The following is a 22,500-nucleotide window of genomic DNA, read 5'->3' on the forward strand; positions in this document are numbered from 1 at the left end:
GAACGATTTCTATTCACGCCGAACGGCTTCAAATTTCTGACGCACCTCGAAAGCAAAACGAGTCAATTTGAAATCGCAAAGTCGTTTGCACGCTTTACTACACAGTTTACAGTAAAACAAGGTTTTAAACTTTTACTTGCTATAAAAGGTAAGAACACTTGGAGATGAATCACGAAACAGTCTGGCAACAAAACCAACTTTATAAATTTTAGCGGGCCGTACAGTAGAATACGGCCCGCTAAATTGACCAATCACAGCGCTCGTACTAACTGAGAGATTTGATAATATATTTTAAAAGAATATCGAAGAAGAATGTTTTAAGAATAATCCCGAGGCTGAGATTGTGAAATTCATGTAAATTATCTGTCTCAATGTTTATTTATGAAAGTGACAAAAAGCCTGATGAGAGAAAAAGTAAAGAGGACGAGCAAACTTTGGCAGAATTAAGTTCTGCTCATCCCGTTCGCAAGCAAAATGTCAGTTACCTACAAACCAGTTACATTGAACGAATTAAATTGTTCTTGTTTGCCATATAACAAACATCTTATTAACCGAGGAGGAGGTCTGTGTGGGAGAATCTTGACCTCGGTTGTGAGTACAGACCTCACTGCGTTCGGTCTTTACTCACGACCTGGGTCAAGATTCTCCCATACAGACCTCCTCCTCGGTTAATAAGAGCTAATTAATGCCTGCAGACCGGCTCCAAAATTACTTCAACACCATCCAGACACTAAACACATTTGAAAACAGAAATGTCATACGCTATAATCTAAGAATATTCACAAGAATATTGTCAACCTAAAATTTCAGGGTTAGTACGCACCTCTTAATTCTCTGATAGTTTGTATCAGAATATGACATAAAATTTCCAAGACAATAGATATGCGATCAGCTCAAAATTAAAGCATTTTTTTAAAATGTTTGTCGTTTTATTACTGATTCCTTATGCTATCAGATGACAAGAGGCCCAAACAAAATAAATGAATTTAAATCCAGAATTTGTGTTAAAAATTTTCACTTGTTCATGATGTATACTGGAACGGATTTTGAAAAATCTCCAAATTGACGATTTTCTTTATTCGCATCATTTGTATCGGTCTTCTTATTTGTATCAACACTGTATGGAGAATTTAGATAAATGATTAAGAAATTCTTTCACTCGTGTCTTTATTTGGGAGGTGGGGTGGCCTCGTGATTAGTGCGCTCGACTCCAGATCGAGCGGTCCGGGTTCAAGCTCTGGAAGGCGCATTCCGTTGTGTTCTTGGGCAAAACACGTAACTCCCACAGTGCCTCTCTCCACCCAGGTGTATAAATGGATATCGGCGAATTTAAAGTTGGGGGTGACTCTGCAATGGACTAGCATCCCACCCAGGGGGGAGTAGAAATAATCCTGGTTGCTTCATGCTACAGAAACCGGGATAAGCTCCGGCCTGATGGGCCACTTGGCTCGTATGCAGACTTTACCTTTACTTATGTCTGTGTATCCTTATCACAACAGAATATGCATGGAACAATATTATAGCGGCTGTAGATGAGATACAGAAGAAGTCGTGCATTCGATTCAGAATGAAAAAGCGTGGTGATAGAAACTGGATACGTTTTGTAAAGAAAATTGGGTAAGAATGCTGATGTATACTAATCTGTGAACAGGGTGCAACTGGAAGGAAGTGGCCACGGCTGGAAAGGCCGACAAGGAACTGGCCGCAAGTGAAGTAGCCAATGGGTGGGGGGAGGTGGGTGTTCCATATGGAGAGAAAAGAAATCCCAGGTGCCCCACCGCAAAATTATGTCCACCGAAAAGCGAGTCCGTCTCAAGCTATTTTTTACTACTGATAAAGTATATAGGAAAAGTATTGCGTGGTTGCAATATCCTACGCATTGCATTTTGATGTCTTTCAAGAGCAAAACTAAAATCTTAACGTTAAAACAAATTTTAACGTACAGTGTATCAGCTTCGCAGCCAATTAGGCATCACTGTTCGAACCAGTACAAATGGGAATCTTTCAAAATGGTGAAGTAAAATGTTTTCACATTTCACGTTGTTTCCTTTTTGCGCTACATTTTCTTGTACATTTTGCGTCGGAACTTATTACATTTTGCGTTTTTACCACAGTTTGGGTTAAAAAAAAGGTTTTTTGTATAACTATGTCATGATTTTTAATTATTATTCAGTGGGCAGTTTTTTGCTTTGTTAAAGAACAAATTATTTCAGTGCCGCACTTTGTTTGTGTCTGAGACGTATCTGAACTTTTTCGTACCTAAGTTTCGTTTGCTATCTGATTCTTTTTTTCGGCAGAGACTAGGTGGAATTCTGTACATAGAAGGCAGAAATATTTCAACAAAGTACAATACACCTTTGTGTTTTTTTTAGGTGTTATTCACCAGTTGGTCGTCAGTATCGTAAGCGTGGTATGCAGGAGCTATCCATAGGTGAGGGCTGTAACAGCAAAGGAATCATCATGCACGAACTGATGCATGCGCTCGGTTTCTGGCATGAACAATCCAGGTCAGACAGGGACGACTACCTGGAAGTATTCTGGGAAAACATCAAAAAGGGTACGTTATGTTTCACTGGTTAAAAATAGTCAGTTGGTATACCGGTAACTTATCCATTTTCGCCAATGCGGGTGACAATGTTCTACTGGAGAAATGATTGCGTGGCATGTTGAAATGCAGGAGTTTGTTAGCCAATCGAAGTACTCAATCATTGTACAGGTCACAAGTGACGTTGATCTAGATCATCGTCTCTTGCTGGCCATCAAATTAGTGGATGCACTCTTTGGGTGCAGCTATCATTTGTAAACATAAAAATTGCAAGATTCAAACGGCTTATACGTCAATCTCGTCTCCCGAGCCCGCGCGTTCTCGGTCAGCGGGGACCGAACGTGCGACGCTCTGGACGAAATCAAAAACCGGAACCATAAAATCCTGGTTCCGGTTTGATTGTACGTATGCGTTCAAGTTTAAGAGCGGATTCCGAAAGTGCTTAGAGAGAGTACCTCTGTAACTAATGCTGGCTCACCTTTCAATTTCTTCATAAGGTTTTCGACTTCTTGGTGCTAACTTAAAGGGTTATGGCCTCTGGCATCGAAATTGCTTATTCGCTTCCATGCCTAGTCGCGCATTTTTTCTTCCAGTTGATCTGCACCACTTTAAAACCTCTCTGATTCGTTCTTGTTAATCTCACCTCTGTTGTTCTTATGGCTAGGGACATTGTTTGTGTTGTTTATCTATTGTTTCGTTTGGGTAACTATAAAGAACCTTGTAAATGGTGCCAATCTTTCCTTTTCTTCGTTTGGAAAGGACCCTGCAGGGGATATTGCTTTGTTACACCAAGAAATTCTCAAAACAACCTTCACGCGAAATGTTTTTTGATCATTGAGGAGAATTTATCTTTTGAGTGTGAGACTAATCAAAGGAATAAACCGATCCATGTAGGGCAAGAACATAATTTCAACCGCTACAAACCCAAACAGATGGACTCCCAAGGAGGCGCGTACGACTTCTCAAGTATCATGCATTACGGAAATTACGCATTCTCCAAGAATAACAAGCCAACCATGCTGTCTGTTAAGGATCCTATGCTTCAGTTTGGACAAATCGAAAAACTGAGTGACACTGATATTCTACAACTTAACAGCATTTACGACTGCAAATGTGAGTACAATGTCAATCTATTTTGTGACCTGCAATGTGGTAATATTGTCTTTGGCCCCCTTGCACTAGGCTTTTCCATCCCGCATCCTGCTACCGTTTTTGGCTCAATCCCGCCATTCAGCTCCATTCGGAGTATTTTTCTCGGTACAGTCTGGTAAGCGTCGTAGTTTTTCCGCGTAATGTCCGTAACGTGTGATTTTCTGTTTTTCATCCTGAATCCCGGCGTCAATTTTAAAGCTATCCCGCATCCCGCCTATCAAAATAAGCAAATTACGCTTCCGCCGAAACATGTTTCAGCACCCCGCCATGAGAATGTCTGTCATCCTGCATCCCGCCTCCATTTTCACTCATCCCGTATCCTGCCAAACCAATGTTGGACCCTTAAGCGTGACATAGTTGCGCTGGTTGGTCAGTTTTCTTTTCTGAAGAGTAATTCCTTACGTGTCACGTTAATCTGTATCCTCTAAGCGCAACGTGACAGAGCTGGTCGGGGCTAGATCAGCTCCGCTCAGTTGATTGAGTATCAGTCTTCAACTGAGCTCAAACTGTGGAGCATTCGTTGCCACTGGTTAGCGGCAGGGAGCGTATCGCTAACCAGTCGTAGCTTAGGCTCTCAAACCAGTATTGGCCCACTTGCTTGTGAAACTTCACGCTTTTGAGTGTTCAACATTGTGAATTTTTCAAACACTGTTATTTTTTCCTTCTGCAAGCTGACAAAAGTCGTGGCTGGAGTAGTTGGGGTAACTGGAGTCCGTGTGACAGACAGTGTACAAGAGAAAGAGAAAGATTCTGCTCCGCCGAAGACTTGAAAAAGTGTCCAGGAGCGACGGAAAGGAACAGAGTTGAAGTACAAAAGGGAAGGTGTCGATCTCAAGAATGCTATGGTGAGTTTGAGATAATTAATGAAACTGGTACAAAGGAAAATTAATGCCAACCGATGAATTATTTTTGCCACCCTGTCAAAATTCTAAGAATAAAGGCCAGTGGAAACTAGGTTAGAAATCTTCTACAGGTACTCGTAGGCCACATAACCCTTTCAGTACAGCTCGTAATAGTATTTGTAGTAATATATCAAACACGAGAGACAGTGTTTGACCACAATTTCCAAACACCAATAAAAGAGTTGAAAATACGACGCGGAAATACGACGCGCAGCGTAGGGTTTTTTTACCAACTTGGAAGTGTTTGGAAATGTAGTCAAACACTGTCTCAATCCGAAATTTAAACGAAAGAAAAGATGGAAAAATAAGATCATAAAAATCTATGCTAATTAAAATGAGATATCCAAACGCCTTAACAACGGTTCTGGTTTGAGTTTGAAAAGCAACTGGAGATCGTGCACTTGGGTGATAGCAATAGCCTGGGCCAAGTAACGCTCTTACTGATTATATTGTGACAAGCTCACTGGATCTAACAATAGATGCTGTAGCTGTTTTCTTTGATTTTGTTGTGTTAAAACTTTCACCAGTAAGGTATATTCAGTTTTGCTGCAGAAACTTTTCCCGTCATTCAATTAATTTTCTACCGAATCTAGTTAGAATGTGCGCATGGAACTTGCATGGAAACGAAGAAGCAATCAAAGAATTTTCTTCTCTTATATGTAATTAAAAAACTAAAGAATAGCCACTTTGGCTCAGCCGCTAGGCAATCTCCTGAGGATGTCATCTGTAGAGTCATAGGCTCGCAATACCTGCAAACAGCTAAATACCTGTTAGTCGGACAAGAAGCCTACCAAGGACAGGGACATTGTTGCAGCATCGTGGTGCCCCTCTTAAAAACTCCTACCGTGATTTTGTTTCTTTGTTTGCTATGAACACAGTTCCAGTTAAAGGCCACTGGGGGAGGTGGGGACCGTGGTCAAAATGCTCTCGGACATGCGGCCAAGGTTACAAGACCAGATCTCGGCAGTGCGATGATCCGACGCCTCTTTATGGAGGACAGTTTTGCTCGGGAACACTCGTCCAATTGAAGCCTTGTCAGTTAAAGAAGACCTGTAAGTGAAGCCGTTCACTTCTTAATCTTTATCATTATACCTCTTAGTTAGTACGCGCGATGTGATTGGTCAATTTAGCGTGTCGTATTTTCCTGTACGGCCTGTTAAAATTTGAAGCTGTTTTTGTTGCCAAAATGTTTCGTTATTTGTCGTCAAGTGTTCTTAACTTTTATAGCAAGTAAAAGTTTAAAACTCTCTTTACTTCTGAAATTGTGAAGTAGAACCTGCTGACGACTTAAGAGTCATTCAATAACGATTTCAAATTGACTCGTTTTGCTTTCGAGGTGCGTCTGTCAGACACACAATAGAGATTTAACCTCGTCTTCTCGGTCCGTATTTTATGTTACGAGTCCTCGTTTTCTCTCCATTCGATTTATGGCCCGCGCGCTACTCGCCTGGGCCATAAATCGATGGGGAAAAAACTCGGTCCGTAAGTTACAGTACGATCCTCGAACTCGATTAATAAGAAGTATTTGTGTGTCATCATCATAAGAGTGGTTTTCAATTGAGTGTCGAAAGAGTGTCTTTGGTTTTGGTTTTGGTTTTACTACGGTTTGAGATTGGCTGAGTAGTGTAATTGGTAAGGAATTGGTTTGGTTTTGGTTTTACGACACTCAATTGAAAACAGCTCTATTGTTAGTATTCATTTCGACAGGCTTTGCATGAGGTTTTAAGGTAATTTTTTTAAAAACCCAGCACGTAAATTGCTTTGTAAGAAAGATGGACACTTTGTGATTCTTACACAAAGAGAAAACCCAAATTAAATCAAACTTGCCAGAAATTCTTTTCGTGATTAGAATGAAGCATCAAAAATTTCCACGCTACAAACGAGATTTTTGCTTCATCTTCAGTTATCTCATCTTATAAGCCCAATCTCTTTCGACTGGTAGGTCGATTTTGAAAAGAAAGTCAAAGGGCAGGAGAACCGGTTATTCCGGAAATGGCAAGCTCCTTGTTAAGAGTGAATAAAGCTATTACTGTTAAAGGGTTTTTGTCGCAGAGATAAATTGTCATGCATTTGAAAAGTATGCACGACAAAGGCCCCGTGCACACTACGCCGGAGGAATTTGAAAACGGAGGTTTCACTCTGAAAACACATCAAATGTTTTCTGTCCACACTAGTACCCCGGAGGAATTTAAAAACGCAACAATTCAATCACCGGTCATTTTGGACTCGGCCAGAGAAATCACACGATTATCGCGATGTCATCGTTTTCAAAAAGATCCGTTTTCAAAATGATTCCCGTCCACACTAAAACACAAAACCGGCGATTTCAAATTCATCCGGTTTGAAGAAAGTTTTCGAAAAGCTCCGTTTTTAAGATGTTTCCCCTTCCACGCTAAAACGCAAAGCCGGCGTTTTCAAATTGTTCCGGTTTTAAGAGCATTTTCGAGCATTTTTGTTTTCACTTACATTTATTGCAATTTTGTAATTTGTTATCTTAATTTGAAAATCAATAAAAACTATTTTAAAAGAGAGCATTTACGAAAAGGTCCATTTTCGTGACGGATTAGTGTGGAGGGCAGGCCTAACCGTAGAAATAAAGCGGCGTTTTCAGATTCCCCCGGCGTAGTGCGGACGGGGCCTCATAACAGACATCACATCGCTAAATTGAAACTGATGGTGATTCTTTTCCTTAGGCGGATGGTGATGAGATGGTTGCTATGGTTACCAAGCAGACAAGTTACAAGGAGGCTCAATGTCAAGAAGTGCCTCTCGTGACAAAAATGATAATAAAAGAGGAAAAATACCACAGAGAAACAATATCGTTCTAATATATCACAAAAAAAAAAAAAACAAAGCAAAAACTGAAGCATATCTTGATCGCAGACAATCGTAGGGGAAAAAATTATTTGCTAGTAAGAAACGCTTGCAAAAGCCAGTAACTGGGCCATTAAGAAAAGGCTAATATTGCGCAAAACTTGTTGTAGTTTTAGCAAAAACTGTAAAATCTTTGCACCTTTGCGCGACTTCAAGAAAAGCTCTGTTTACTTTTGCAAATTAATGTTTGTAAAACTGCGCCCTTTTAGAGCCGCCACTTCTGCTTCAATAGGTGCTATAAAGTTGATCGAAGAAGCAGAGCAACAAATTTTTGAGACAATAAATAAACTCATTTACTAGAAGAATGGAATGGTTGTCACTAAATACTACTTTCTTTATTTTAAGAATGGCGTCGTCTGATCTGCGGAAAGGGGAAAATCTTTCCATTTATAATTGATCATTTTCGGGATTTACGAAGATGTTCCGAACTTTTATCGAATGGTTTCGAAAATCCTTACTGATTATTGTTTAATAATTTTCGGAAAGAGAGAAAAAGCGAACGATGATAGACCAACGAATGTTTCCGAGCGTTTCCCGTAAATTACCCGATCATAGACGAAAGAGCTCTCAAACGTCTCCTTAACCGATCACTACCCGATCATGTCCTATTCAAACCCGCGACGAACAAACACTTGCGAACATTTCTCGATCACTTTCATAGTCATTGACAAACAAGCAGTTCCGACCTTTTCACGATCACTACTCGATCACTGTCGTGATCATAGCCGAACAAGCACTTCCGAAACTTTTCGGATCACTTTATGATAATGAAAGAACACACTCCCGAAAGTTTCCCGAAGATTTCCCGATCACTTTCTCTTTAGTAACAGAACGCACCCGAACGTTTCCCGAACGCTAACAGTAACCAAATCGGCTTGCAAATCGTGGCAACACGATCAAATGAGAAGACCACCCGCGACCACCAGAAAAAAACGCACACTTGGAATAATGGCCCGTGAAGTGTCATTTTCTAAATAATTTCATTTATAGAGTAAATTACCTCAAGAAGCAACTTAAAAAGCCAATTAAGAAACGAAATTGGTTCGCAGATTTCAAAGGTGAGTGTTTATCATTGTAATCTAATATTTACCTGCCGCTTGATTCAGTACTTCAAAAATTTTGCCTTAAGTGTGAAATATACCACCCTGCTTACATCAACGTGAATTGTAACCGTGATTTTTTTTAAAGATATTTACCTTGATTTGTTTATTTATTTTTTCATTATGACCAAAAAATATTGTTTTCATATAATGTGCTGTATACTTACAAAAAGGAACAGGATAGAGAAAATAAATCACCCGTGCCCAAACACCGAGAACGAACTCCAAATTTGATTTAGTATGGGTTATTAACTGGGCATGAAGGCCATACGGTTGTATGTGTTGACCTCGAGGTCATGACATACGGACCGAGAGCAACTTTGTGAAATCAGAACGTCTTTCTTGATATTATTCCTTGCTTTTATATTACGACTCACCACTCAACTACACAGTGAATACTCATGTATGGTCATCTTATAATTTACGGTACGCCCATACATTCCAATGAAATACCCGCCAAGTTCGATTATTTCGTTTTACATGCATTTATGTTTTGCTTCATGAATATTTTTTTTCTGCTAAAAATTAATTAGTTCTGCACTGTAATATTTTGGCATTATTTTTACCGTCCGTTAATTGCTTACCTCCATCATTCGTAATCAAATGTGTAATGTGGCAATATTTGTATTAATAACAAGTGTTATTTTGTATCTTTTAGGAAATAAGACATTAAACTAAAATTTATCGTAGAAATATCGCCGGCCTAAGAACTACCTTACAGCTGAGGCTAGGACCAGGACAAAAGACCTTAAAGACAAAATGTTTTCAAACGAAAGCTCTGCTCCAGACAGTAAATACTTTCCCTGTCAAGGCTCGTGAAGGCTAGTAAAATTCAACTGCCAATCTATTAACAGATGTTGTTGCTGACATTTCTTCTCTGGGTTGCGATGTGCCTTTCGTATCCTTTAAATGGTGAGTTGTCTATCTTTTTGCGCCGTTTTTGGTAACGATTCTGTTTCGTGTAAGATTGGTTTTCCATTTAGATCGGTTTTCAACTGAGTGTCGCAAAACCAAAACCAGGGAGGCAGATAGACCAATGAACTAGTAAAAACTGGAAGTACATACATGTTGCAGCCGGAAAGCGCGGAAAGACGTGTGCGTACGAGTCACGATTGGTCTTGGTTTTGCTACTGATTGGATGTCAAAGTGTCAATCGCTTAGCATAGTAATGAAAAACCAAATCAAATTTAACACTCAAAAGAAAACCGCTCTACCTCCGAAAGTAATGTTGTTTTGCATTGTAAGAGGTTCGTTATCTGTCCAATCACAGCGAAGATTAGATTAATTCTTATTCTCTGCCAATGTTTCTGCCAATGACATGCAAAAGCAAAGCGTTTCGCCAGCTACAATTTTCCCGCGTTAACCAGCGGGTACATGCTTTTCCGTCCTTACCTGCCAAGTCGCATGTGGATTGACTCAAGTTAATGCACGCTGATTGCAGTTCCATTTTCTCTCAAAGTTTCGCAAGCAAGAGGGGATATTTTTGTCGGATATTGAGAATAATAAAAAAAAGGACAATAAGGATGCTGTTCCATTTCGTCTCGTTGCCCGACGAAGATTTTAATTAGTTAAAAGATTTGGAAACCTTTACTCGATTCAGAAGAGAGAGAGAAGATCCTTTTTTCTTAGATATAAAGAAAAGACCGAAAAGACCAGCTTAAGGTTGACTAGGTCCTTTTTGTTGATGATAACCGGATCAAATATCTACAATTAACAGATAAACCTCATCACCATCCTCCAGTGTTTGATGGAACTGATAAGACAGTACCAACGGACTTACAGGACAAATCAGTCGTTGATGAAATTGAGGAGGTCAATGAAGGTAAGGTTAGGTGCAAGCTAATCTAAATGACTTTTCTCCTGCCCTTGAAAGCACCTTACAATATGAAACCCTGAAAATAATGGTCTTTTTTAATCCGAATCAGTCAGTCGTGATAAAAATAACCAGTGGACGGTAAATTCCGGTCTCGGAGATCGAACTGAGCCCGTAGTTTTCGTGTCACAGTTGCTTAGCAGCTGATCATGCCACGATGGCGTCACAACTTTCGGAGTACTTTGGAGTCCTGGGGTGTTCTTCGGAAACGTCACGAGTACTTCAACGAAGGTATACCGAAAACGGTATTTGATTTTTATCCCTGACTGTTACGTAAAGTAAAAGTAAAATCTTTCGTTCCTCTTTTCCAGATACTGCTAACGGAAGTAGACTGTTCGAAACGGACATCAAGCTAACTCGTCTTGACCACAACCGAGTAGATACGAGCTTAACCGGAAACGCACCAGGCGCTGATGTTGAAGTGGGGAATATTGAGAAACGAAAAGCTATACGCACGCGCAGAAAGATTTGGCCATCCAGGATCATTCCTGTGGTTCTCACAGTCGGTGAGGAAACTTTTACCCGGGGGGGAACTCCCATATAAGAAGGACGAGAGTGCTGGTCGTACCTTTTAGGGGTTAAAAACGGAATTTTGGTGCCTCTTAGGGTGTTTAGCCTCAAAAGTTCCACAGCGGGAGCTTTTGCGGTACCCTTTAGGGTATTGAGCCAAAATAAATATATAGAGGATATTACACGGTGGCGAGAAGATATGAATTTTATGTTCTCGTGGCAAGAACAATATCTCACGAGTGAGCTTCGCTCACTCGTGAGATATTGTTCTTGCCACGAGAACATAAAATTCATATCTTCGAGCCAACGTGTAATGTTCTTTTTATTATACGGAGAAACCAATTCAACAAGAGCAATAGGCGGGAATCGTGACGTCACTGAACGATACGACACTCACAGAGGTGACATACGGAAAATACGCCACTCGGGTCCCGGATGAAGTGGCGTATGGAATCTGCGAGTGGTTTAGTTCCCAGTAAAACACTCTTCTCCATATAATAAGACAGGAGATTGTGTGTTGTTTTAAAATTGGTACCTCTTAGGAGTGAAAACCATTTCAAGCCACGTCCACAAAACGGGATCTTGGTATCTCTTAGGGGTTCTTTTCAAAATTTCCGACGAACACCCCCCGTGCTCTTTATATGGGATACCCCCGGGAAATGTTATCGCTCAAGTTATTGGAAAGTACATTGGTCTCTAGAAGACTATAACAGTTCTATGACAATAACGGTCAAATAGTTATGTTTGTCAAGGATTCGATGAAACGTTAAATCTTAGAAGAGAAAAGCAATTGCGACATAGGTGCTAAAACGTTAATGTCAAGCTGAATACAACTGATAATTGATAACCTAAGTTAAGTTTACTGATGGATTGGCAAACATCTGTGGGAGCAACTTGGCCTAGTGTTATCAGAAGAACTAGCTTCTTCATCATGTCATTTCGACAACTCTGCCTCCAAGCCTCCGGCTCCAGATCTGATAAAGTCAATTTGATTTTGTTTTCCGTCGTCTTGATTGATTATGTTAATGATATCTAATTCTGTTCTTCAGCGATCTCGAGTACTGCACCGCTCTGTCGCAAATTAATTTCAAAATTAGGATTGTTAACCACTTCTATGACGTTTTTTTTCACAGCTGAAGCTCGAGAAAATGTTCTTGCAGCAATGAGGGAGATTCAAAATGCATCCTGCGTGCGATTCAAAGACAAGGAAGATGGCGACAAACACTGGATTAAACTGGTCAAAAAAGGCGGGTAAAGAAAATCAAGTCCTTCTTCTCTGTGGGTAGGAATGGGGGGAGACATCATGGTCTGTCGCTTTTGATATAAAAAAAAATAAAAATGTGCTTTTGTCAGAGTTTTCCTACTATCTGACGTGCCAATAGAAATCACAGCGTAGAAATCTCAGTGGCGACAAGAGAAAGGTTGCATTTCTCGCGTGTTTGGGTCGATAGGCCATTCAAACTCCACACGCCAATTGTTATCTATCCGTTCGTTCGATGTTTGCGTTCTGTTTAACAGTAATCATTCCCAAGTGGAGTAATCGCTCTATAATTCCAAACCAAACAAAAATGCGATAAAGGTAAAAAGTATATTTCATATTTTTTGTGTTAAATAGTATTATAAGTAAGTACTTATTTTAGTTATGTTAGTATCGCAAAGTAAAGTCAGTATAATTGCCACAACGTTACGATATTATAAGTATTAAGTAAGCAGGATGTTGTAAGCAAGTAAGTAAGTAAGTAATGTGTGGTATTGTTCATTGATAAGAAATGCTAGTATTGTGAATTGTGTTAGTATTAAAGTACAGTTAGTAACGCAAGTAATGTCGCCATTGTAAGTAACGTTAGTATTCAAAGTAATGTTTGTATCACAAGTGAATGTATGAAAGATCATATATTTGAACTGCGGAGAAAGATATGAAGACATGATTGAACATCACAGTTATATACACGACTTAAGCAGTTGTGAAATTAAAGCCTGAAAAAATATTCAGGCCTGAACGGAATTCCAACCCATGACCCCTGCGATACCGGTACAGTGCTCTACCAACTGAGCTATCAAGCCAACTGGGAGCTGGCCACGTTGTGAGTTCATAATAAACCCGTATAAGCCCGTGTTGTAAGTAATGTTAGTCGTCATTTATATTAGTATTGCAAGTAAAATTAGTTAGTATTGTAAATAGCCTGTGTATTCCAACAAAAACTAAATCTTCAGAAAAAATTGCATCTTAAGTGTTTTGTTTGGTTTAAGGTGTTGGTCCAATATTGGCCGAGAGTACAGTGTGCCTGGAGCCCAGGAGCTCTCCATAGGTGAAGGATGCAACACTAAAGGAATCATTACGCACGAGCTTATGCACGCCCTCGGGTTCTGGCACGAGCAGTCCCGCACAGATCGGGACGACTATATAGCAGTATTATGGGAGAACATTAAAAAAGGTAGCATATACATTAATAACAATAAACGCTACCTAGAGATGACTGGTGACAAGTTAGTCTCTTGGCCTAATTGTTCAGTTATCGGTGGTGTTGTTATCGTGTGCTTTTTTTTAAAAAAAATTTTGGAGAAGCTTACCAATTTATCAGTTTTAGTATCAACGTACATCTTGTGAAATCCATTCGTAGATGCCTTGATATAGCTACCATTTACCTTACAGAACGTTTCCATGGTAGTTATTTTGGTTTTTCAAAACAATAGGAAATTTTTGCAAATGGAAAGAACTCAGTTCCCAAAGGAAAGAAAGTTCATTGTTTGAAAACACGTGACGTGACCTGACGTCACCCGACGTCTTTGTCAACGCTCTATTTAACAAATTGACGTCACTTTTTCATGTGTCCGTCCTGTTGTTGATCATGAATTTCGTCATAACATTGTCAAAGTAGCAGTGCATAATAAAAATACCAGAAAGGTAGAAATTATAAATTAATGTGTCTGTCCGTTTACCGACAATGAAAATTAGCCAATGAGCGCACGAGAATTTCTGCAGTTATTGTGAAAATTGTTTTGCATTTTCTTGTCAGGTCAACAAAGAAACTTCAACAAGTATCCGACAGAAGAGGTGGACTATGCTGGCGGAATGTACGACTTTGAGAGCATCATGCATTATGGCAATTACTTGTTCTCCAAGAACAGAAAAATGACAATGGTCGCACTGAAAAATCCCACCTTGCTATTCGGCCAAAAGTTGCGTCTGAGTAAGACGGACATTTTGCAATTAAACGCCGTCTATGATTGCAAAAGTAAGTGTGCCCTAGAAAACTTTTGCTTAGTTTCAAAAATTCTGTAGGTAGAGTTTAGAGCCACCTTAAGTTTTCAAATTCCACCTGCAGGATTTTTTTAAACTTTGCAAAAAGTTTCATCTTAACGTGCTTATCGCGATTTGATACTTTAAAATGGATTGCACTGACCCGTTTTTGAATTATAAGCACTTAAATCCAAAATTAAGGGTGTTTTTGACAAATTGCATTGTTGCTATGGTAACTCATTATGCCTTGAAGATGCCCTCAACTTGCTCACCAATGATTGGGCATTTATGTGATACTTATATTACAGCATCATTTGATAAAGGGTCGCATTATTGATCAGTCAAATTATAACCGCTGGAAAGTGCTGGAAACTGTTGCCAGCCACCTTAAGTGCAGCCCCGGTTCTATAAGGTTAGATCTTGATGGTCCCTTAGCTACCACATTTACTGGGTTCCACTGTCGCTGGACGCTCGGTTCCAGGACTTTTGATTTTTTAGTTCTGTACTGGGACGAGGTGAAGGACCTTTCTGTGGATAACACACGATACTGGCCAGAGTCACGTGATTAGGGCGAATCGTGTTGCTAAACAATACATGATGCGCCCTGTAATTCATCCATTTGACCATAATCACGTGACTCTGGCAAATGTTCTTGCCTATCAATGGCAGATTTGCACGTCGTCGTCATTTGACTTCAACTACCAGAATTCCTTTCGTTTTTTCTTTATTATTCAAATTTTGAATTCCCAGTGGGGTTTAAATAACAATTGTCCTAATTAGCATAAGGAACAGAAAAACTGAAGGATTCTGGTAGTTGTAGTCAAATGACGCCAACATGCAAATCGCCTATTATCCATTTCTACAATCTCGTTGCAACAAGTCCACGCAGACTGGCCGATAATGGTGGATGATTGGCGAATCATGGACGTTTTGAAACACGGAACTACACACTGCACTGCAATCGGTTGTAAATCAGTCGTTTCCCCAGGCGCAAAATTGAATCGCTCATGTACGTTTTTTAATTAAAGTTTCCTTTTTTAAAATATTAGGGAGTTTAAGTTAGCACGACGGCGACGTCCAAGACAACGTCGATAAAATGGCTATATTTTACCTACGACTCTCGTGATACTCTAAAGTCATTTAGATCTTTTCTCTCTGCCAAAACTATCACAAAACTGAATGTGGGACACAGCGATAAATCTAAAATAAAAATTTAAAAATTAGCCGTCGTGGTTCATGTTTTTCAGACAGCGCAGAATTTGGTCATTTCACGTTGTTGTTTTGCAGAGGACCGCAAAGAAATGTACCAAGAATTATAACGCACGTGCACAGTTATTGTTCTGCTCATTAGCCTTTTTGTTTAGCGACGTTGCCGTTGCCGTTGCCGTTGCTGTAGAGGTTTTCCTGAACTCCCTATTTTTGTATGCTGCGAATTATCAAAGTCACAATATAGAGGAGGATCGACGAAAGTAGTATCGTTGCCATGGCAAGAAGTCAAAAACAACCTTCGTGTCGTTTTTTGGTTGCTTAGCAACAATCGAGTAGACCTGAAATGAGAGAGTAGCCTATGTGATTTGATGTCTTTCAAACAGCTCCTAGCGGTGGATGGAGCAGCTGGACAGACTGGGGTCCCTGTGACAAGGGGTGCACCATGATTCGCGAAAGGTTCTGTGCATCAACAAACAGGGAAAACTGTCCCGGGGTGGACCCTGACGGGATACAGACGGACAAAAAACACTGTGATAGTGAGGAGTGTAATGGTGAGTAACGAACGAAAAAAAAAAAAGCTGTTGTTAGAGTGTTCGTCTACAATGCCTGATATAGTGCACGGAAAACGAGGAATATGTTACAGAGGTTAAGCATGACGTTTACGGCAAACGGCAAACGGCAAAAATGAAACTTTTGCCGTCTCTCTTCAGCTGTATTTACAGTAGAGGGAAATTATTTGTATTTGCAATGAATAGTAAGAGACGTTACTCCATTTTTGTATGCTTTATTTACGGATTAGGAGAAAAGAACTCATAATCAGAAGTTATCTTTGCCGTTTGCCGTCTGCCGTTAATGTCATGCTTAATCTCTCTATTGCAACCGGTGGCAAACGCGGCGGACTGTTAAGGGCAATAAACAAGGGGTGGGAGGGGGGGGGGGGGGTGGAAAATCGAGGAAAACACAGGATATATTGTGACAAGGAGAACGCGCGGCTGATTGCTTCTGACTGATTGTATGAAAGAAGTTAATTCTCTCGCTTGTTGCTTCGAGTATGATAAATAACAGGGATATGAACCCAGCAAATGCATGAAGCAACACAAAAACAGAACTGTTTTTGAAAGCGTTTGTGAAAAGCCTAGATCACTTATATGAGATCTTTGATTATTCTTCATGATTTGTTTCTAGTCCCCTTAAACGGCCACTGGGGTCGGTGGGCAGCCTGGAGCGCCTGCAGTAAAACCTGTGGTAAAGGCTACCAGACAAGATCCCGGATGTGTGACGACCCTCCGCCTGAGTTTAACGGCAATATATGCGAAGGATCGCTTGTTGATGTGCAGATGTGCAAAGGAAACAGACCCAAATGCAAGAGCTCCAATAAAGTTACAGGAACAAGTAAGTTGCCACTTCCATTGGAGTTTTGTTACAGGAGTGCGGTCTTCCCCCAAAATTGGCCATTGTTGAAGTCAATGGAGGGAACATTAACTCCATTTAAAGAACTAACTCGTGAAAGGGGGTTAATGCCTCATGAGAGCAACGCGAATGACTAAAATTCGCAGGACTTTTTTAAAATTAATTCTTCTTTAAGTAGTTCTCACTTGGGTTTCGAAAGAAGTTCGAATTTGCTTTGCTTAAGCATGACTACGCCACGCGATTGGCGTAAAAACTTGCGCAACTTTTTCAACCAATCAGGATTAAAGTCAAGACCAAACGTGACTGGCTCGCAACGTTTTCCCGCGCTTCGCGTCAGCTACATTTATTGGTCTTTATCACCTTCAAGTTTTGATTGGTTGACTAGGTTGTCTGTTTGTGATGGGCTAGAGTGATAACTTTGGTGTTGGTTTCACGACACTCAATTGACAACCGCTCTGATTTCACTTAGCGCTAATTTCAACGTCGTCAGCAAAGTTACACTCCATTGGGTCCATAGGTCCATTGTCCTACGAAAGCCGAGGAGGGACTTCAGACTTCAGACTTCAGACTTCAGACTTCAGACTTCAGACTTCAGACTTCAGACTTCAGACTTCAGACTTCAGACTTCAGACTTCAGACTTCAGACTTCAGACTTCAGACTTCAGACTTCAGACTTCAGACTTCAGACTTCAGACTTCAGACTTCAGACTTCAGACTTCAGACTTCAGACTTCAGACTTCAGACTTCAGTTTTCAGTCGCAGACCGGATCTTATTCTATCCGGTGAAAGTGTTGCTTTTAAGTTTGTCATCTTGCGTTTTTATGTTTCTTGTCGGAGCCTATAGTGTACAAATGCGATGTTAACAACGAAATTGCCTAAATACCGCGAGAAAAATGGTTAGTTTTCCTATTAACACACGTGTATCCTCCATACTACGACAATTTACGTGAACACCAAGAGCATCAAATATAGCCACTATGGCTACTATGCATAATTTGAATAGCCTTGTTTTTATGTTTTCAGACGCAGGTTTTTCACATGAAAAGAAGGCTTGGGATATATAAAGTATTGTTATTCAAATATCATGTACATTTAGACTTTTTTGCAATGTGTTTATGATCCTGTCGCTTCTTTATTGCTCGCTTCTCTTTTTCTAGACTGCAGGCAGTCTCTATTTTCCTCGAAAGTCCGTGGGGAAGAACGTGGGGCAAAACAAGTAAGCATCCGAGCGTGACTTGCGAACGGCGATATAGGAGCGGGGCCCGCGCTACTAGCGGCTCGCGGTATCACCGCTCACACGCTCACTTGTTTTACGTTCTTTCGAGGAAAAGAGAGACTGCTCGCAGTCTAGAAAGAGAGAAGCGAGCAATAAAGAAGCGACAGGATCATAGACACTTCGCAAAAAAGTCTAAATGGACCTGATATTTGAATAATAATACCTTATACTTTTTCATGTGAAAAACCTTTGCCTGGAAACATGCAAACGAGGCTATTCAAATTATGCATAGTGGCCATAGAATTAGATCCGGACTACGACTGAAGTCTGAAGTCCCTCCTCGGCTTTCGTACAACCGTTGACTGCGAGTTTGTTTGTTTGTTTGTTTTTTTGCTGGCTAGGTGACTGGCGCAAGAGAGCAAGAACAAGAACAAGAACAAGACTAAAAAACGAAAAGATAAATGCTTTAACAAATATTATCTATAAGATCATACCGGGTACAAAAAGTAAATCCTGATCTAAATAATAATAAAAAGAAATTAAGTAACTGATTGAGCAAACATACAAACAAATAAATACTTTACTAGGCAAGTGAAAATACAAATGTAAATACATGCATAGAGACAAAATGAAAAAGTAAATGAATGAATAAAATAAAATCAAAGAAATGAAATAAACTTATTTTAAGGCCAGGAATAGATAACATGCTGACATGCATGATATCTGTTATGTTATGTTATTGTTATGGACATGTCCAAACGCAGTTTCGTTTACTTAACAATAGGCATTGGTAATAATGTAATAATATACATGAATTAACATACATGAATTTACACAGTGCTCATTTCCAGAGCTCAATGGCGCTTTACAATGGTAATCAATTCTTTATCTCACTATCAGGCCCGATAAATATTGCAAAAAAATTTCTTCTTTACGGCAAAGCAACCAGAATGGAATATGATACTGAAAGACTTGAATTCGATAAAGCTACACTCAAAGGGGGGATTGGGTTACTTCCCATAGGGTACTCTTTAAAGAGAGGCTCAGCCTGAAATGGGACCTTTGTCAGGTAAAGCTGCCTGATCAAAGCACACAAGATTTGGTAATCTTTTTTAATCGCAATAGATAACTTTTTTCAAATAAGTCACCTGTCTTGTATGTTCGTTCTCTAATAACGTCTTGCAACACTGTAGAACGTTTTAACCTTTATGCGTTAAATTACAGAATTTGGAATTACAGAATTTTAATAACATTCAAAAGATGATATAGATAGCCAAGAAAATTTATGAGCAGAAAAGGTAGCCATACGTGTTTAAAGTTTTACATTTACCGCTTGTACTTTTTGATTTCACTTTTCTGATGAGATTCGTTGTCGAAAATAAACTTTAAACAGACTCATATTTACGCTTTCATGTGCTGGCTGATTCACGAATGTAAATGGTTTCCCCCTGCCTAATAGCCTCTCCCCCCGCTACCCCCATCCCCGCTACCCCCACCCCCGCATCCTTCTCCCACAAACGACGTGACAAAATAACACCCAGGGCTTTAACAGAGCTCTTACTGGTTTTGAGACACTGCGAGGTATACCAAAGTAATGTGGGAAAACTAGGACACGACATCCAACAGACATACTCCAGCGATAACTACAGATATAGAGCATAATGCCATTTTAAATCTTGAAAAAATATATCGAGAAATATTGATTAAGAAGGTCAATTTGAGAAGACTTACATTCGATAAAGCTACAAGGCTTCAAAGAACGATGAACTTGAAAAAAGGCTAAGCTTTCAACAAGCGCTTCCGTGATGAAAGCTTCTTCAAATGTGCGGCGGACTGCAAAATAGGTATTGTTTTCTCTAAATATCAATACGATTCCTTCTGCCAAACAAACTCGCACCAATGCGAACAGATTATGCTGTCTAAACGAAACTCGACCAAGACATGCTTTACGAACAGGCGGTAAACAGGTGCCTTATAGAGATAACCAGCTCAACAGGTGAAGGTTTCGAGGAAATTTATTTAAATGTTGAAATACGAGGAATGTTTATACAAAATGATTCCCACGAGAAGCCGTCCGGTGATGGCCGCTGTCCTCGCTGTGTTCGTCTGCATCGTTTGGTTCAGTGTCAAGTGTCCGACCTCTATCTCAGGTATGTAATTTGTAAAATTCCCCGATCACAGAAACTTCAATTAAATTAAGCTACCTTAGTTAAGTCTCAGAGAAGACAAAACACAATTTTTTTTTCACTACTCTCCAACACTGAAATCAAAACTGGAACAAAATTTTGAATTGGGGCTTCAAAACGTTTAGAGGGCTACCTCTAACTTGCTCAGAACTAGCGATAATTTCCCTTTCATTCGATAGATTTATCAACGTTCAATTTCTCTTTACTCAATAAATGCTCTGTTATGAAGACAGGTTGTAAGAAAAAGGAAAGTCATCCGCTAGAGTGAGACTGTATTGCCAAACATGCAAATTTCCATAAGAGCATGAGAAGAGATGAAAAAAACTAAAAGTTTAGCTTTGTTTGTATTTATTATAGTTCCCGAAATGTTTACACTATCTGGCAGAACACCTTATCATATTTTATAAAGACGTGCATATTCGTTACAAATTTTTCAGTTATGATTGTTTCATGAGTCTGGTAAACTGTTTGTGTAATGCGTAGTTTCACATCAAACACTTTTTTCTTCTAACATTACTCAACTTTGGCTCAGCATTCAAATCGAATGTTTAACTGACACATTCAAACCTTTTCCATTTACAGGCGAAGCAAAGATTAGTGGAAAGATAACATCACTTGAGTTGGACAAGCAAGATGATGCGGTGCTAAATAACATTGAAGGATTGAATGATGGTTTGTTTTACTCCTGTTTTGATTTTTACAATCTCTGTTTCCAGTCCCCATTTATTAACAGGAAATTGCGCGGTCACCCACCATATCATATAAGGAGCGCCTAGCATCTTAGGAAGGCAGCACGCCAGAGAAGAGGCGACTGGGAACGAAAGACAAGTGTTTGATTTGGTACAGCCCACGCGCGGTTTTCAAAATTAGAACTGAACATAACACTCAGTTTAAACCTTCTTGGGTGTATGGCGGAATTTGTCATTATCTATTGCATGAGCTCAGCATTCTGACAGAAGAAAAGAAATCACACGTTTTGTACCTCATACCTGTGGGCTTCGGACCTAAGTTACACATTTTTGAATGTGTAACTTATTTCGTAAATGGCAGAAAAAGTTTTTTTTCTGCTTCCCGTCTTCTATGCCAGCGTCGCCTGACTCGACATTGCTTTTACAAAATAACAATGTTGCCCTAATAAGATCGATTTTTTTAGTACAATATGCTATACGCGTGTCAGCGGTGTACAGTGGACAATCCCACATCTACATTTTCAAAATCTTGCAGTTGTTAAAGACAAACTCTACGAGGCAGATATCGTGTTGTCTGATGAAGACAAGCGTCAAGTTGATCAGAGAGAGGAAGGAGATGCAGACGGTCCAGGAAATAGAGACTTGATAAAAAGAAACGCTATTCGAAACAGACAAAAACTGTGGAAAACCCGCGTTGTGTCGTACAGAATATCACCAGCTCTGTGTAAGTATTAATAAGTTAAAAAGGAACAAAACATTCCAAGAATGCAGGCCGAACATAACCGAGCACATAAGCGTAACCCGAGCATAGTCGAGCACAACTCGAACATAGCTAAACACATTCCAAGAGTATTTGAGCACATCCCCAACATAGTCAGACACACCCTGGACGTAGCCGAGCATATCCTGAACGTAGCTGAACACGTCTCGAAGAATGTCGAGCACATCTGAACATAGTCAAGCGCATTCCAAACATAGCTGAGTTTTATCGACTTGAAAGTCCACACTTGGCAGTTTCTACTTCAAGATTTTAGTTTCCAGTTCTTTCAACTAGCATTTAATCATAGAAATCTATCCGTAGCCATCAGTAGGGAGAGTTGGTCGGTTAATCTTGAATCTTAATGGGTTCGGTGAAAGTTGTTTAAGTGTTGAAGACTTCCTTTTCAGTTCGCGCCAGAAGAGTCATAATGGCCGCCATAAAAGAGTTTCACCGACACACCTGTATACACTTTAAACCGCGTAAAAAACAGAGGCACTGGATCTGGTTCGTCAAACGGCCTGGGTAAGAATATAATCTTGGATGCCGTCCTTCTCTATTGTTAGAATCACTGGAAAAGCAATGGAAAGCTTCTTAAACTCGTTCAAATCAATGCTGTTGAGTACCTTATTCAGTCGTAATCCGTGAACTGAGCCCGCAATTTTTTACGAAGGTTGCTTAGCAACGTGACGCCTTTTCATGACATCATAAGATCCCTCATGGGCTTCCTTAGTTGGGCAGAAAGATTTAGAAACTCTCTGAATGCTTTAATGAAAATTTGTTAAAACCAAAACGCAAGCTATCTTTGCCGCAAATCGTATTTCTGGCATTAATAT

The 22,500-nt window shown here is 39.9% G+C and overlaps 3 protein-coding genes across 3 annotated transcripts in view; all 3 read left to right on the forward strand.

Annotated features, from left to right (window-relative positions):
* Window positions 1-7,778, forward strand: part of LOC110046085 (meprin A subunit beta-like) — a 10,993-nt gene extending 3,215 nt beyond the window's left edge. Inside the window, exons 4-9 of the mRNA XM_020751757.2 lie at window positions 1,500-1,617; window positions 2,373-2,557; window positions 3,440-3,658; window positions 4,369-4,542; window positions 5,478-5,651; window positions 7,293-7,778. Coding sequence (XP_020607416.2) covers window positions 1,500-1,617; window positions 2,373-2,557; window positions 3,440-3,658; window positions 4,369-4,542; window positions 5,478-5,651; window positions 7,293-7,303 — 881 coding nt within the window. The 3' untranslated portion in view covers window positions 7,304-7,778. The remainder of the gene's footprint in view (window positions 1-1,499; window positions 1,618-2,372; window positions 2,558-3,439; window positions 3,659-4,368; window positions 4,543-5,477; window positions 5,652-7,292) is intronic.
* A 1,377-nt stretch (window positions 7,779-9,155) lies between these two features.
* Window positions 9,156-19,474, forward strand: LOC110046051 (zinc metalloproteinase nas-13-like). The gene is made up of 9 exons (XM_089290185.1): window positions 9,156-9,485; window positions 10,291-10,395; window positions 10,758-10,952; window positions 12,090-12,207; window positions 13,207-13,391; window positions 13,974-14,192; window positions 15,790-15,957; window positions 16,592-16,798; window positions 18,434-19,474. Exons 1-9 carry the CDS (start codon window positions 9,428-9,430, stop codon window positions 18,547-18,549), a joined length of 1,371 nt encoding a protein of 456 aa, XP_089146311.1. The 5' UTR covers window positions 9,156-9,427; the 3' UTR covers window positions 18,550-19,474.
* Window positions 19,475-20,043: 569 nt separating this feature from the next.
* The window catches only part of LOC110046050 (blastula protease 10-like), a 13,549-nt gene continuing 11,092 nt past the window's right edge, over window positions 20,044-22,500 (forward strand). Inside the window, exons 1-4 of the mRNA XM_089290186.1 lie at window positions 20,044-20,182; window positions 20,801-20,890; window positions 21,443-21,631; window positions 22,075-22,189. Of these exons, the coding sequence (XP_089146312.1) occupies window positions 20,056-20,182; window positions 20,801-20,890; window positions 21,443-21,631; window positions 22,075-22,189 (521 nt within the window). The 5' untranslated portion in view covers window positions 20,044-20,055. The remainder of the gene's footprint in view (window positions 20,183-20,800; window positions 20,891-21,442; window positions 21,632-22,074; window positions 22,190-22,500) is intronic.

Source organism: Orbicella faveolata, unplaced genomic scaffold (assembly GCF_042242905.1).
Source record: "Orbicella faveolata isolate gen_17 unplaced genomic scaffold, um_ofav_v1 contig_2, whole genome shotgun sequence".
NCBI lineage: Eukaryota > Metazoa > Cnidaria > Anthozoa > Scleractinia > Merulinidae > Orbicella > Orbicella faveolata.

Excerpts from the sequence above, each read along its gene's own strand:
- LOC110046051 (XM_089290185.1), top strand. The coding sequence starts at position 9,428 with ATGTTGTTGCTGACATTTCTTCTCTGGGTTGCGATGTGCCTTTCGTAT. Across the intron at positions 9,486-10,290 it reads CCTTTCGTATCCTTTAAATG|ATAAACCTCATCACCATCCT; the intron begins GTGAGTTGTCTA and ends TACAATTAACAG. Across the intron at positions 14,193-15,789 it reads CGCCGTCTATGATTGCAAAA|CTCCTAGCGGTGGATGGAGC; the intron begins GTAAGTGTGCCC and ends TCTTTCAAACAG.